The sequence below is a fragment of the Scyliorhinus torazame genome, chromosome 22 (assembly GCF_047496885.1).
Source record: "Scyliorhinus torazame isolate Kashiwa2021f chromosome 22, sScyTor2.1, whole genome shotgun sequence".
NCBI lineage: Eukaryota > Metazoa > Chordata > Chondrichthyes > Carcharhiniformes > Scyliorhinidae > Scyliorhinus > Scyliorhinus torazame.
This window is the reverse complement of record NC_092728.1, coordinates 41,853,314-41,867,516: the sequence shown is the minus strand read 5'-3', so window position 1 is coordinate 41,867,516 and position 14,203 is coordinate 41,853,314. Positions and strand designations below refer to the sequence as shown.

Below are 14,203 nucleotides of genomic sequence, written 5' to 3'. Positions count from 1 at the left end.
TATCGGGTTAGGGGTCCCTCTGTTGACGGTGGGCTGTGTTTATAGGGTTTGGGGTCCCTCTGTTGACAGTGGGCTGTGTTTATAGGGTTTGGGGTTACTCTATTGACAGTGGGCTGTGTTTATAGGATTTGGGGTCACTCTGTTGACAGTGGGCTGTGTTTATAGGGTTTGGGGTTACTCTATTGACAGTGGGCTGTGTTTATAGGGTTTGGGGTCCCTCTGTTGACAGTGGGCTGTGTTTATAGGATTTGGGGTCACTCTGTTGACAGTGGGCTGTGTTTATAGGGTTTGGGGTCCCTCTGTTGACAGTGGGCTGTGTTTATAGGGTTTGGGGTCACTCTGTTGACAGTGGGCTGTGTTTATAGGGTTTGGAGTTGCTCTGTTGACAGTGGGCTGTGTTTATAGGGTTTGGTGCTTCTCCGTTGACAGTGGGCTGAGTTTATAGGGTTTGGAGTTGCTCTGTTGACTGTGGGCTGTGTTTATAGGGTTTGGTGCTTCTCCGTTGACAGTGGGCTGAGTTTATAGGGTTTGGAGTTGCTCTGTTGACTGTGGGCTGTGTTTATAGGGTTTGGTGCTTCTCCGTTGACAGTGGGCTGAGTTTATAGGGTTTGGAGTTGCTCTGTTGACTGTGGGCTGTGTTTATAGGGTTTGGTGCTTCTCCGTTGACAGTGGGCTGAGTTTATAGGGTTTGGAGTTGCTCTGTTGACAGTGGGCTGTGTTTATAGGGTTTGGTGCTTCTCCGTTGACAGTGGGCTGAGTTTATAGGGTTTGGGGTCGCTCTGTTGACAGTGGGCTGTGTTTATAGGGTTTGGTGCTTCTCCGTTGACAGTGGGCTGAGTTTATAGGGTTTGGAGTTGCTCTGTTGACAGTGGGCTGAGTTTACAGGGTTTGGGGTCCCTCTGTTGACAGTGGACTGTGTTTATAGGGTTTGGAGTCGCTCTGTTGACAGTGGGCTGTGTTTATAGGGTTTGGGGTCCCTCTGTTGACAGTGGGCTGTGTTTATAGGGTTTGGAGTTGCTCTGTTGACAGTGGACTGCGTTTATAGGGTTTGGAGTTGCTCTGTTGACAGTGGGCTGAGTTTACAGGGTTTGGGGTCCCTCTGTTGACTGTGGGCTGTGTTTATAGGGTTTGGAGTCGCTCTGTTGACAGTGGGCTGAGTTTATAGGCTTTGTGGCCACTCCGTTGACAGTGGGCTGAGTTTATAGGCTTGGGGGGGCCTCTCCGTTGACAGTGGGCTCAGTTTATAGGGTTTGGGGTTGCTCTGTTGACTGTGGGCTGCGTTTATAGGGTTTGGTACTTCTCCATTGACAGTGGGTGGAGTTTATAGGGTTTGGTGCCTCTCCGTTGACAGTGGGCGGAGATTATCGAGTTTGTGGTCACTCTGTTGACAATGGGCGGAGTTTATTGTGTTTGGGGCCTGTCTGTTGAGAATGGGCTGAGTGTATAGGGTTTGGGCCCTGTCTGTCAACTGTGGGCTGAGTTTATAGGACTTGGGGTCGCTCTATTGACAGTGGGCTGTGATTATAGGGTTTGGGGCCTCTCTGTTGACAATGAACCCAGCTGTGGAACTAAACGTGTGAGGTGCTGGTACCACAGGCGACAACAATCATTTATTACGCTGTTAGTGCATGAGTGATTCAGTGTCTGTTCATAATTCTATGCTCTACATATTATATACAAAGGATTGTACATGTTATGACCACAACTCTCTGGTTGACAAACTCTTGCCTCACTGATATTGAAAGCATCTTCAAATCTTTGATGTAGATGTGCCAAGATATTTTGACTTCAATTTTTACAAGCTGCCTGGCACAATGGTTTGGATACAGCAATTGTGTTGGTCAAAGGAAGGACTCATCTTCAATGGCTGTTACCTTGCTGGCTGTGAAATATTGGGTCTTGTTTTCTTGGATCTTGTTGGAGCAGAAGGGTATATTTGGATTTGGTTTCTGAGTGACGTGTTATGTCAGCTCACTGAAAGAGGGATTCTTCCTGTCATGGTGAGGTGTCACTTGGAGTTGTATTCCCAATTTCCTGCCTAAGTATTCTAATGGTCTTCCTTCATCTTTCCCCAAAAACAATATCACTGACCGTTAGTGAGGTTCAGTACGACTGCATATGAAGCGCACAATGCATCAGAATATCGAGAGACTTTATAAGAATTTAATGATTATGGGCCGTACTGAATGCTTTGTGTTTAGCAGTTCGTCAACTCTCTCTCTACTCTCTCTCCTTTCAGCACCCCTCACATCCGCTGGCAATTTATCATGTCTCAGGAGAGTTTGCGATGCTGTGGCATGGGGCCCAGGCTGGAGCGTTTGATCTTAGGACAGCTGTCATGGAGGCTCTGACCAGCTTCAGGAGAGCAGGTAACACTCTTAACCAAACAACCAGCCCTTTTTCCAGTCTGCTAATCCCTTGCAAGAAACCAGGTTCCAGCATTCTGTCCATAGATCCTGCAATTCACAGCAAGCAGCCTTCAGCACCAAGTCCTGAAGAACACTAGGCACTGGGCGTATAGGGAGAGTGAGTTATTTTGTCGTTGCCTTTGACACCCCTGATTTTTGGTCACCCAGTGTGGATGTTGGGACCCCCTTGTGGCTCTGCTTCTGCATCTGGATTGGAAAAGTACAGCAACAAGTCATCTGCATACAGCGAGACCATGCTCTCTGCCTCCCCTTACGAAAGCCGAACACTCCTCTAATGCACATAGCGAAGGGTTTGATAGCCAGCAAAAACTGAAGTGTGGATAATGGGCACCCCTGCCTTGTACTCCTGTGTAACTCGAAATCTCCCGAACTAATTGAATTTGTCCTAATGCTAGCCGTAGGGGCCGCATGTAACAATCGCACCCATGAAATAAATTTGGGCCAAAACCTGAATCTCCCCAGAACCTCAAACAAATTGCTCCACTCTACCCTATCAAACACCTTCTCCGCATCCATGGACACGGCACCCGACCCTTCGACGCTGTCAGAACCACATTCAATAATCGGCTAATGTTGCTCCACAGCTGCCTTCCCTTCACAAAATACGTCTGATCCTCCAACACCACCTCCAGCAGACACCCCTCCAACCGCCTCGCCAATACCTTAGCCAGCACCTTCACATCTGTGTTTAGTAGGGAGAATGGGTCTATAAGACCCACACTCCACCGGGTCCTTAACCTTCTTGAGGATGAACTAAATCGATGTCTGAGTCAATGTAACTTGCCAAAGAGTCGGAAAACATCTCTAGGAGATGCAGGGCCAATTCCACCACAAACTGTTTGCAAAAGTCGATTGGGAAGCCATCTGGCCCAGGCGGCTTCCCTAACTGCATCAACCCAATTGCTTCCATACCTTCCTGTAGCCTCAAAGACACCTCCAATCCATGCCCCTTCTCCCTCACAACCTCCAGGAAAGCCAACCCGTCCAGAAACCGCCCCATCTCTGCCCCCCTTCCCCCGAGGCTCAGACCTATACAGTTTCCTATAAAAAGTCTCAAATGTTTTATTACTTCTCTCCGGCATCGTCACCAATTCAACCCCCTCATCCCTCACTTGTACTATCTCTCACCCGACCGCTTATTGTCTCAATTGATGTACTAACAGGCGGCTGGTCTTCTCCCCATACTCATACAGAAACCCCCTCAATCCCGAAGCTGGATCACTATCTTTATCGTCAACAAATCAAATACCCCTTGCAGCTTCTTCTGCTCCGCTAAGAGCTCCTTGGTCGTTGGTCAGGGCCGTAGAGTGCTGCCAGTCAACTTCTAAAATTGCACCCACCAATTGCTGTCTCTCTGTCCTCGACACCGTATCTCTGTGGACTTTGTACGAGATCACTTCACCCCCATACCACTGCCTTCAACGCTTCCCATAATGTGGAGGGCGAGGCCTCCCCATTCTGGTTAAACTCTATGTACTCCTTAATTACCAAAGTAATCTTTCTATAAAACTGTTTCTAACGCCAAGTCCATCCTCCATGAGAGTCCCTGTGTCTGGCCCACGCCAAGCTTCACATCCATAAATGCGGCGTGTGGTCTGAAATCACGATTGCTTCATATTCTGCCCTGCTATCCTCTGGAGAATTGAATTTCCCCCCACAACAAAATCTATACGGGAGTACACCTGATGCACATGGGAGAAGTACAAAAACTCTCCCTCCCAGATGCCTAAACCTTCAAGGATCCAGTCCCTCATGTTCCGTAAACACCCCCAGTTCCGTCGCCATTCCTGACCTACCCAGTGTCCTTGGGCTCGACCAGTCCAACTGGGGATCTAAAATGTAGTTGAAATCCCGCCCCCCCCGCCATTATTAATTTATGTGAGTACAGATCAACAAACTCCATGCCATCCCAATTAGGTGCATTGTCATGTGAGAGTACCTTTAAGAAATGGGTGTTTATTACTGCAGTGGTGTCAGAGAGTGGGTGGAGCTGGGCTGTCTGTCAGCTTTTTACTTTCGCTTCAGGCTTTTTGCTGCAGGGTGGGTTTGGTTTCATTTTAGTTTTAGAGAAGCTGAAATCACAGCAGGATGTGTATGAATCTCTGCAAGCTTAATGTTCATTTGGGGTTTTCAAAGTGGTAACTGCTCTCAATAGTGAATTTAAATCTGATCTTTGTGTTAAAAGGGTCTTTTGTCTTCTGAATGTTGTTTGGGAATTTATTAAGGATTACTTAGTGTTGTATTCTTTGGGGGTTGTATTTGAATTAATGGTTGCTAAAATGATGACTATGTTTTAAAAAGGTTAACTTGAGTTCATAGAATAAACATTGTTTTGCTTCAAAAAATACCTTTCCATTTCTGCTGTACCACACCTGTAGAGTGTGCCGTGTGCTCCCCATACCACAATCTATTAAAAGTTGTGGGTCAGGTGAACTCCATGATACACTTTGGGGTTCTCTAAACCCTGACCCATAACTGCATAAACGTTTACTAGGACTATCGACACCCCCTCCAAAACCCTGCTGACCATCACAAACTGACCCCCACCCCCCGGGCCCTGGACCTCCCTAGCCATCACAAACGTCAATCTCTTACTAAATAGAATAACAATTCCTCTCAACTTGGAATCGAATCTGAATGAAATGGCTGTCCCACCCACCCTTTTCTCAACCTCACCTGGTCTTTAACCGGCAAGTGTCTCTCCTGAAGAAACAGTACCTCTGCTGTCAAACTTTTCAAATGTGCAACCAAGCTAAGTAGCTTCACCGGCCCATTCAAACCCACATGTTCCAAGTCAATATCCTCACCGCGGGTTTCTGACCCACCACCCCTCGGACTATTTGAATCCGCCATCCCAATCCATCCCAAAACTATCTCTGTCCCCATTTTCCCGTCCTATCCAGCCCACCCAAAATGGCCACCTGCTCCCCTCTGCCCTGCCTTTGCCCAGTAAACTATCTGCCGCACCTGCGTCTCCAGCACCCTTTGACATTCCACCTCAGAAGAAAATTCAATTCCCACCACCAATTTCATACAATTTCCAACCAAAGAGGGGCAAAAAGGACTAAAACCTTCAAGCAGGGGCCACCCTGTGTGCGACTGATCAGCATATGGCCGCCACTAGTGTTCCAGGCGATACATTCCATAGGGGACTGGCCCAGGGTGTCATTCCATTGGGGACTGGCCCAGGGGGGAACATTCTATTTGGGACTGGCCCAGGTGGGACATTCTATTGGGACTGGCCCAGGGGAGACATTCTATTGGGGACTGGCCCAGGTGTAACATTCTATTGGGGACTGTCCCAGGTGGGACATTCATTTGGGGACTGGCCCAGGGGGACATTCTATTGGGGACTGGCCCAGATGGGACATTCGATTGGGGACTGGCCCAGGTGGGACATTCAATTGGGGACTGGCCCAGGTGGGACATTCCATTGGGGTCTGGCCCAGGTGGGACATTCTATTGGGGACTGGCCCAGATGGGACATTCTATTGTGACTGGCCCAGGGGGACATTCTATTGGGGATTATCCCAGGTGGGACATTTTATTGGGGACTAGCCCAGGTGGGATATTCTACTGGGACTCGTCCAGATGGGACATTCTATTGGTGACTGGCCCAGGTGGGACAATCCTGTTGGGGATTGTCCCAGGTGGGACATTTTAGTGGGGATTGTCCCAGGTGAGACATTCTATTGGGGACTGGCCCAGGTGGGACATTCTATTGGTGACTGGCCCAGGTGGGACCATCCTATTGGGGATTGTCCCAGGTGGGACATTTTAGTGGGGATTGTCCCAGGTGAGACATTCTATTGGGGACTGGCCCACGTGGGACATTCGATTGGTGACTGGCCCAGGGGGACATTCTATTGGGGACTGGCCAAGGTGGCACATTTTATTGGGGACTGGCCCAGGAGGGACATTTTAGTGGGGACTGGCCCAGGTGGGACATTCTATTGGGGACTGGCCCAGGTGGGACATTTTATTGGGGTTTGGCCCAGGAGGGACATTTTAGTGGGGACTGGCCCAGGAGGGACATTTTAGTGGGGACTGGCCCAGGTGGGACATTCTATTGGGGACTGGCCCAGGTGGGACATTTTACTGGGGACTGGCCCAGGTGGGACATTCTATTGGGGACTGTCCCGGTGGGACATTTTTAGTGGGGACTGGCCAAGGTGGGACATTCTATTATCGACTGGCCCAGGTGGGACATTCTATTGGAGACTGTCCCAGGTGGGACATTTTAGTGGGGATTGTCCCAGGTGAGACATTCTATTGGGGACTGGCCCACGTGGGACATTCGATTGGTGACTGGCCCAGGGGGACATTCTATTGGGGACTGGCCAAGGTGGCACATTTTATTGGGGTTTGGCCCAGGAGGGACATTTTAGTGGGGACTGGCCCAGGAGGGACATTTTAGTGGGGACTGGCCCAGGTGGGACATTCTATTGGGGACTGGCCCAGGTGGGACATTTTATTGGGGTTTGGCCCAGGAGGGACATTTTAGTGGGGAGTGGCCCAGGAGGGACATTTTAGTGGGGACTGGCCCAGGTGGGACATTCTATTGGGGACTGGCCCAGGTGGGACATTTTACTGGGGACTGGCCCAGGTGGGACATTCTATTGGGGACTGTCCCAGGTGGGACATTTTTAGTGGGGACTGGCCAAGGTGGGACATTCTATTATCGACTGGCCCAGGTGGGACATTCTATTGGGGACTGTCCCAGGTGGGACATTCTATTGGGGACTGGCCCAGCTGGGACATTCTAGAACATAGAACGATACAGCGCAGTACAGGCCCTTCGGCCCACGATGTTGCACCGAAACAAAAGCCATCTAACCTACACTATGCCATTATCATCCATATGTTTATCCAATAAACCTTTAAATGGCCTCAATGTTGCGGGTAGGGCATTCCACGGCCTCACTACTCTTTGCGTAAAGAACCTACCTCTGACCTCTGTCCTATATCTATTACCCCTCAGTTTAAAGCTATGTCCCCTCGTGCCAGCCATTTCCATCCACGGGAGAAGGCTCTCACTGTCCACCCTATCTAACCCCCTGATCATTTTGTATGCCTCTATTAAGTCTCCTCTTAACCTTCTTCTCTCCAACGAAAACAACCTCCAGTCCATCAGCCTTTCCTCATAAGATTTTCCTTCCATACCAGGCAACATCCTGGTAAATCTCCTCTGCACCCGCTCCAAAGCCTCCACGTCCTTCCTATAATGCGGTGACCAGAACTGTACGCAATACTCCAAATGCGGCCGTACCAGAGTTTTGTACAGCTGCAACATGACCTCCTGACTCCGGAACTCAATCCCTCTACCAATAAAGGCCAACACTCCATAGGCCTTCTTCACAACCCTATCAACCTGGGTGGCAACTTTCAGGGATCTATGTACATGGACACCTAGATCCCTCTGTTCATCCACACTTCCAAGAACTTTACCATTAGCCAAATATTCCGCATTCCTGTTATTCCTTCCAAAGTGAATCACCTCACACTTCTCTACATTAAACTCCATTTGCCACCTCTCAGCCCAGCTCTGCAGCTTATCTATATCCCTCTGTAACCTGCTACATCCTTCCACACTATCGACAACACCACCGACTTTAGTGTCGTCTGCAAATTTACTCACCCACCCTTCTGCGCCTTCCTCTAGGTCATTGATAAAAATGACAAACAGCAACGGCCCCAGAACAGATCCTTGTGGTACGCCACTTGTAACTGAACTCCATTCTGAACATTTCCCATCAACCACCACCCTCTGTCTTCTTTCAGCTAGCCAATTTCTGATCCACATCTCTAAATCACCCTCAATCTCCAGCCTCCGTATTTTCTGCAATAGCCTACCGTGGGGAACCTTATCAAACGCTTTACTGAAATCCATATACACCACATCAACTGCTCTACCCTCGTCTACCTGTTCAGTCACCTTCTCGAAGAACTCAATAAGGTTTGTGAGGCATGACCTACCCTTCACAAAGCCATGCTGACTATCCCTGATCATATTATTCCTATCTAGATGATTATAAATCTTGTCTCTTATAATCCCCTCCAAGACTTTACCCACTACAGACGTGAGGCTCACCGGTCTATAGTTGCCGGGGTTGTCTCTGCTCCCCTTTTTGAACAAAGGGACCACATTTGCTATCCTCCAGTCCTCTGGCACTATTCCTGTAGCCAATGATGACATAAAAATCAAAGCCAAAGGTCCAGCAATCTCTTCTCTGGCCTCCCAGAGAATCCTAGGATAAATCCCATCAGGCCCTGGGGACTTATCTATTTTCAGCCTGTCCAGAATTGCCAACACCTCTTCCCTACGTACCTCAATGCCATCTATTCTAATAGCCTGGGTCTCAGCATTCTCCTCCACAACATTATCTTTTTCCTGAGTGAATACTGACGAAAAATATTCATTTAGTATCTCGCCTATCTCTTCAGACTCCACACACAACTTCCCATCCCTGTCCTTGACTGGTCCTACTCTTTCCCTAGTCATTCGCTTATTCCTGACATACCTATAGAAAGCTTTTGGGTTTTCCTTGATCCTACCTGCCAAATACTTCTCATGTCCCCTCCTTGCTCGTCTTAGCTCTCTCTTTAGATCCTTCCTCGCTACCTTGTAACTATCCATCGCCCCAACTGAAACTTCACACCTCATCTTCACATAGGCCTCCTTCTTCCTCTTAACAAGAGATTCCACTTCTTTGGTAAACCACGGTTCCCTCGCTCTACGCCTTCCTCCCTGCCTGACCGGTACATACTTATCAAGAACACGCAGTAGCTGATCCTTGAACAAGCTCCACTTATCCAGTGTGCCCAACACTTGCAGCCTACTTCTCCACCCTATCCCCCCCAAGTCACGTCTAATGGCATCATAATTGCCCTTCCCCCAGCTATAACTCTTGCCCTGCGGTGTATACTTATCCCTTTCCATCATTAACGTAAACGCCACCGAATTGTGGTCACTGTCCCCAAAGTGCTCTCCTACCTCCAAATCCAACACCTGGCCTGGTTCATTACCCAAAACCAAATCCAACGTAGCCTCGCCTCTTGTTGGCCTGTCAACATATTGTGTCAGGAAACCCTCCTGCACACACTGTACAAAAAATGACCCATCTAATGTACTCTAACTATATCTTTTCCAGTCAATATTTGGAACGTTAAAGTCTCCCATAATAACTACCCTGTTACTTTCGCTCTTATCCAGGATCATCCTCGCCATCCTTTCCTCTACATCCCTAGAACTATTTGGAGGCCTATAGAAAACTCCCAACAGGGTGACCTCTCCTTTCCTGTTTCTAACCTCAGCCCATACTACCTCGGAAGATGAGTCCCCATCTAGCATCCTCTCCGCCACCGTAATACTGCTCTTGACTAGCAGCGCCACACCTCCCCCTCTTTTGCCTCCTTCTCTGAGCTTCCTAAAACACCTAAACCCCGGAACCCGCAACATCCATTCCTGTCCCTGCTCTATCCATGTCTCCGAAATGGCCACAACATCGAAGTCCCAGGTACCAACCTGCCAGTGTGTTTGGGAACCTGCCAGTTCCCCTGCCTTATTTCGTATACTCCTGGCATTGAAGTAGACACACTTCAAACCACCTACCTGAACACTGGCCCCCTCCTGCGACGTCAAATCTGTGCTCCTGACCTCTATACTCTCATTCTCCCTTATCCTAAAACTACAATCCAGGTTCCCATGTCCCCCCTATTGGGGACTGGCCCAGGTGTGACATTCAATTGGGGACCGGGGTGCCCAGGTGGGACATTCGATTGGGGATTGTCCCAGGTGGGACATTTTATTGGGGACAGGCCCAGGTGGGACATTTTATTGGGGACAGGCCCAGGTGAGACATTTTATTGGGGACAGGCCCAGGTGAGACATTTTATTGGGGACAGGCCCAGGTGGGACATTCCATTGGGGTCTGGCCCAGGTGGGACATTCTATTGGGGACTGGCCCAGATGGGACATTCTATTGTGACTGGCCCAGGGGGACATTCTATTGGGGATTATCCCAGGTGGGACATTTTATTGGGGACTAGCCCAGGTGGGATATTCTGCTGGGACTCGTCCAGATGGGACATTCTATTGGTGACTGGCCCAGGTGGGACAATCCTATTGGGGATTGTCCCAGGTGGGACATTTTAGTGGGGATTGTCCCAGGTGAGACATTCTATTGGGGACTGGCCCACGTGGGACATTCGATTGGTGACTGGCCCAGGGGGACACTCTATTGGGGACTGGCCAAGGTGGCACATTTTATTGGGGACTGGCCCAGGAGGGACATTTTAGTGGGGACTGGCCCAGGTGGGACATTCTATTGGTGACTGGCCCAGGTGGGACCATCCTATTGGGGATTGTCCCAGGTGGGACATTTTAGTGGGGATTGTCCCAGGTGAGACATTCTATTGGGGACTGGCCCACGTGGGACATTCGATTGGTGACTGGCCCAGGGGGACATTCTATTGGGGACTGGCCAAGGTGGCACATTTTATTGGGGACTGGCCCAGGAGGGACATTTTAGTGGGGACTGGCCCAGGTGGGACATTCTATTGGGGACTGGCCCAGGTGGGACATTTTATTGGGGTTTGGCCCAGGAGGGACATTTTAGTGGGGACTGGCCCAGGAGGGACATTTTAGTGGGGACTGGCCCAGGTGGGACATTCTATTGGGGACTGGCCCAGGTGGGACATTTTACTGGGGACTGGCCCAGGTGGGACATTCTATTGGGGACTGTCCCGGTGGGACATTTTTAGTGGGGACTGGCCAAGGTGGGACATTCTATTATCGACTGGCCCAGGTGGGACATTCTATTGGAGACTGTCCCAGGTGGGACATTTTAGTGGGGATTGTCCCAGGTGAGACATTCTATTGGGGACTGGCCCACGTGGGACATTCGATTGGTGACTGGCCCAGGGGGACATTCTATTGGGGACTGGCCAAGGTGGCACATTTTATTGGGGTTTGGCCCAGGAGGGACATTTTAGTGGGGACTGGCCCAGGAGGGACATTTTAGTGGGGACTGGCCCAGGTGGGACATTCTATTGGGGACTGGCCCAGGTGGGACATTTTATTGGGGTTTGGCCCAGGAGGGACATTTTAGTGGGGAGTGGCCCAGGAGGTACATTTTAGTGGGGACTGGCCCAGGTGGGACATTCTATTGGGGACTGGCCCAGGTGGGACATTTTACTGGGGACTGGCCCAGGTGGGACATTCTATTGGGGACTGTCCCAGGTGGGACATTTTTAGTGGGGACTGGCCAAGGTGGGACATTCTATTATCGACTGGCCCAGGTGGGACATTCTATTGGGGACTGTCCCAGGTGGGACATTCTATTGGGGACTGGCCCAGCTGGGACATTCTAGAACATAGAACGATACAGCGCAGTACAGGCCCTTCGGCCCACGATGTTGCACCGAAACAAAAGCCATCTAACCTACACTATGCCATTATCATCCATATGTTTATCCAATAAACCTTTAAATGGCCTCAATGTTGCGGGTAGGGCATTCCACGGCCTCACTACTCTTTGCGTAAAGAACCTACCTCTGACCTCTGTCCTATATCTATTACCCCTCAGTTTAAAGCTATGTCCCCTCGTGCCAGCCATTTCCATCCACGGGAGAAGGCTCTCACTGTCCACCCTATCTAACCCCCTGATCATTTTGTATGCCTCTATTGAGTCTCCTCTTAACCTTCTTCTCTCCAACGAAAACAACCTCCAGTCCATCAGCCTTTCCTCATAAGATTTTCCTTCCATACCAGGCAACATCCTGGTAAATCTCCTCTGCACCCGCTCCAAAGCCTCCACGTCCTTCCTATAATGCGGTGACCAGAACTGTACGCAATACTCCAAATGCGGCCGTACCAGAGTTTTGTACAGCTGCAACATGACCTCCTGACTCCGGAACTCAATCCCTCTACCAATAAAGGCCAACACTCCATAGGCCTTCTTCACAACCCTATCAACCTGGGTGGCAACTTTCAGGGATCTATGTACATGGACACCTAGATCCCTCTGTTCATCCACACTTCCAAGAACTTTACCATTAGCCAAATATTCCGCATTCCTGTTATTCCTTCCAAAGTGAATCACCTCACACTTCTCTACATTAAACTCCATTTGCCACCTCTCAGCCCAGCTCTGCAGCTTATCTATATCCCTCTGTAACCTGCTACATCCTTCCACACTGTCGACAACACCACCGACTTTAGTGTCGTCTGCAAATTTACTCACCCACCCTTCTGCGCCTTCCTCTAGGTCATTGATAAAAATGACAAACAGCAACGGCCCCAGAACAGATCCTTGTGGTACGCCACTTGTAACTGAACTCCATTCTGAACATTTCCCATCAACCACCACCCTCTGTCTTCTTTCAGCTAGCCAATTTCTGATCCACATCTCTAAATCACCCTCAATCTCCAGCCTCCGTATTTTCTGCAATAGCCTACCGTGGGGAACCTTATCAAACGCTTTACTGAAATCCATATACACCACATCAACTGCTCTACCCTCGTCTACCTGTTCAGTCACCTTCTCGAAGAACTCAATAAGGTTTGTGAGGCATGACCTACCCTTCACAAAGCCATGCTGACTATCCCTGATCATATTATTCCTATCTAGATGATTATAAATCTTGTCTCTTATAATCCCCTCCAAGACTTTACCCACTACAGACGTGAGGCTCACCGGTCTATAGTTGCCGGGGTTGTCTCTGCTCCCCTTTTTGAACAAAGGGACCACATTTGCTATCCTCCAGTCCTCTGGCACTATTCCTGTAGCCAATGATGACATAAAAATCAAAGCCAAAGGTCCAGCAATCTCTTCTCTGGCCTCCCAGAGAATCCTAGGATAAATCCCATCAGGCCCTGGGGACTTATCTATTTTCAGCCTGTCCAGAATTGCCAACACCTCTTCCCTACGTACCTCAATGCCATCTATTCTAATAGCCTGGGTCTCAGCATTCTCCTCCACAACATTATCTTTTTCCTGAGTGAATACTGACGAAAAATATTCATTTAGTATCTCGCCTATCTCTTCAGACTCCACACACAACTTCCCATCCCTGTCCTTGACTGGTCCTACTCTTTCCCTAGTCATTCGCTTATTCCTGACATACCTATAGAAAGCTTTTGGGTTTTCCTTGATCCTACCTGCCAAATACTTCTCACGTCCCCTCCTTGCTCGTCTTAGCTCTCTCTTTAGATCCTTCCTCGCTACCTTGTAACTATCCATCGCCCCAACTGAAACTTCACACCTCATCTTCACATAGGCCTCCTTCTTCCTCTTAACAAGAGATTCCACTTCTTTGGTAAACCACGGTTCCCTCGCTCTACGCCTTCCTCCCTGCCTGACCGGTACATACTTATCAAGAACACGCAGTAGCTGATCCTTGAACAAGCTCCACTTATCCAGTGTGCCCAACACTTGCAGCCTACTTCTCCACCCTATCCCCCCCAAGTCACGTCTAATGGCATCATAATTGCCCTTCCCCCAGCTATAACTCTTGCCCTGCGGTGTATACTTATCCCTTTCCATCATTAACGTAAACGCCACCGAATTGTGGTCACTGTCCCCAAAGTGCTCTCCTACCTCCAAATCCAACACCTGGCCTGGTTCATTACCCAAAACCAAATCCAACGTAGCCTCGCCTCTTGTTGGCCTGTCAACATATTGTGTCAGGAAACCCTCCTGCACACACTGTACAAAAAATGACCCATCTAATGTACTCTAACTATATCTTTTCCAGTCAATATTTGGAACGTT

The 14,203-nt window shown here is 49.3% G+C and overlaps 1 protein-coding gene across 5 annotated transcripts in view; it reads left to right on the top strand.

Annotated features, from left to right (window-relative positions):
* Positions 1-14,203, top strand: part of alad (aminolevulinate dehydratase) — a 134,024-nt gene that overhangs the window by 110,090 nt on the left and 9,731 nt on the right. For all 5 annotated transcript variants that reach the window (XM_072488107.1, XM_072488106.1, XM_072488109.1 and 2 more), the window contains one exon: positions 2,240-2,369. In XM_072488107.1, coding sequence (XP_072344208.1) covers positions 2,240-2,369 — 130 coding nt within the window. The remainder of the gene's footprint in view (positions 1-2,239; positions 2,370-14,203) is intronic.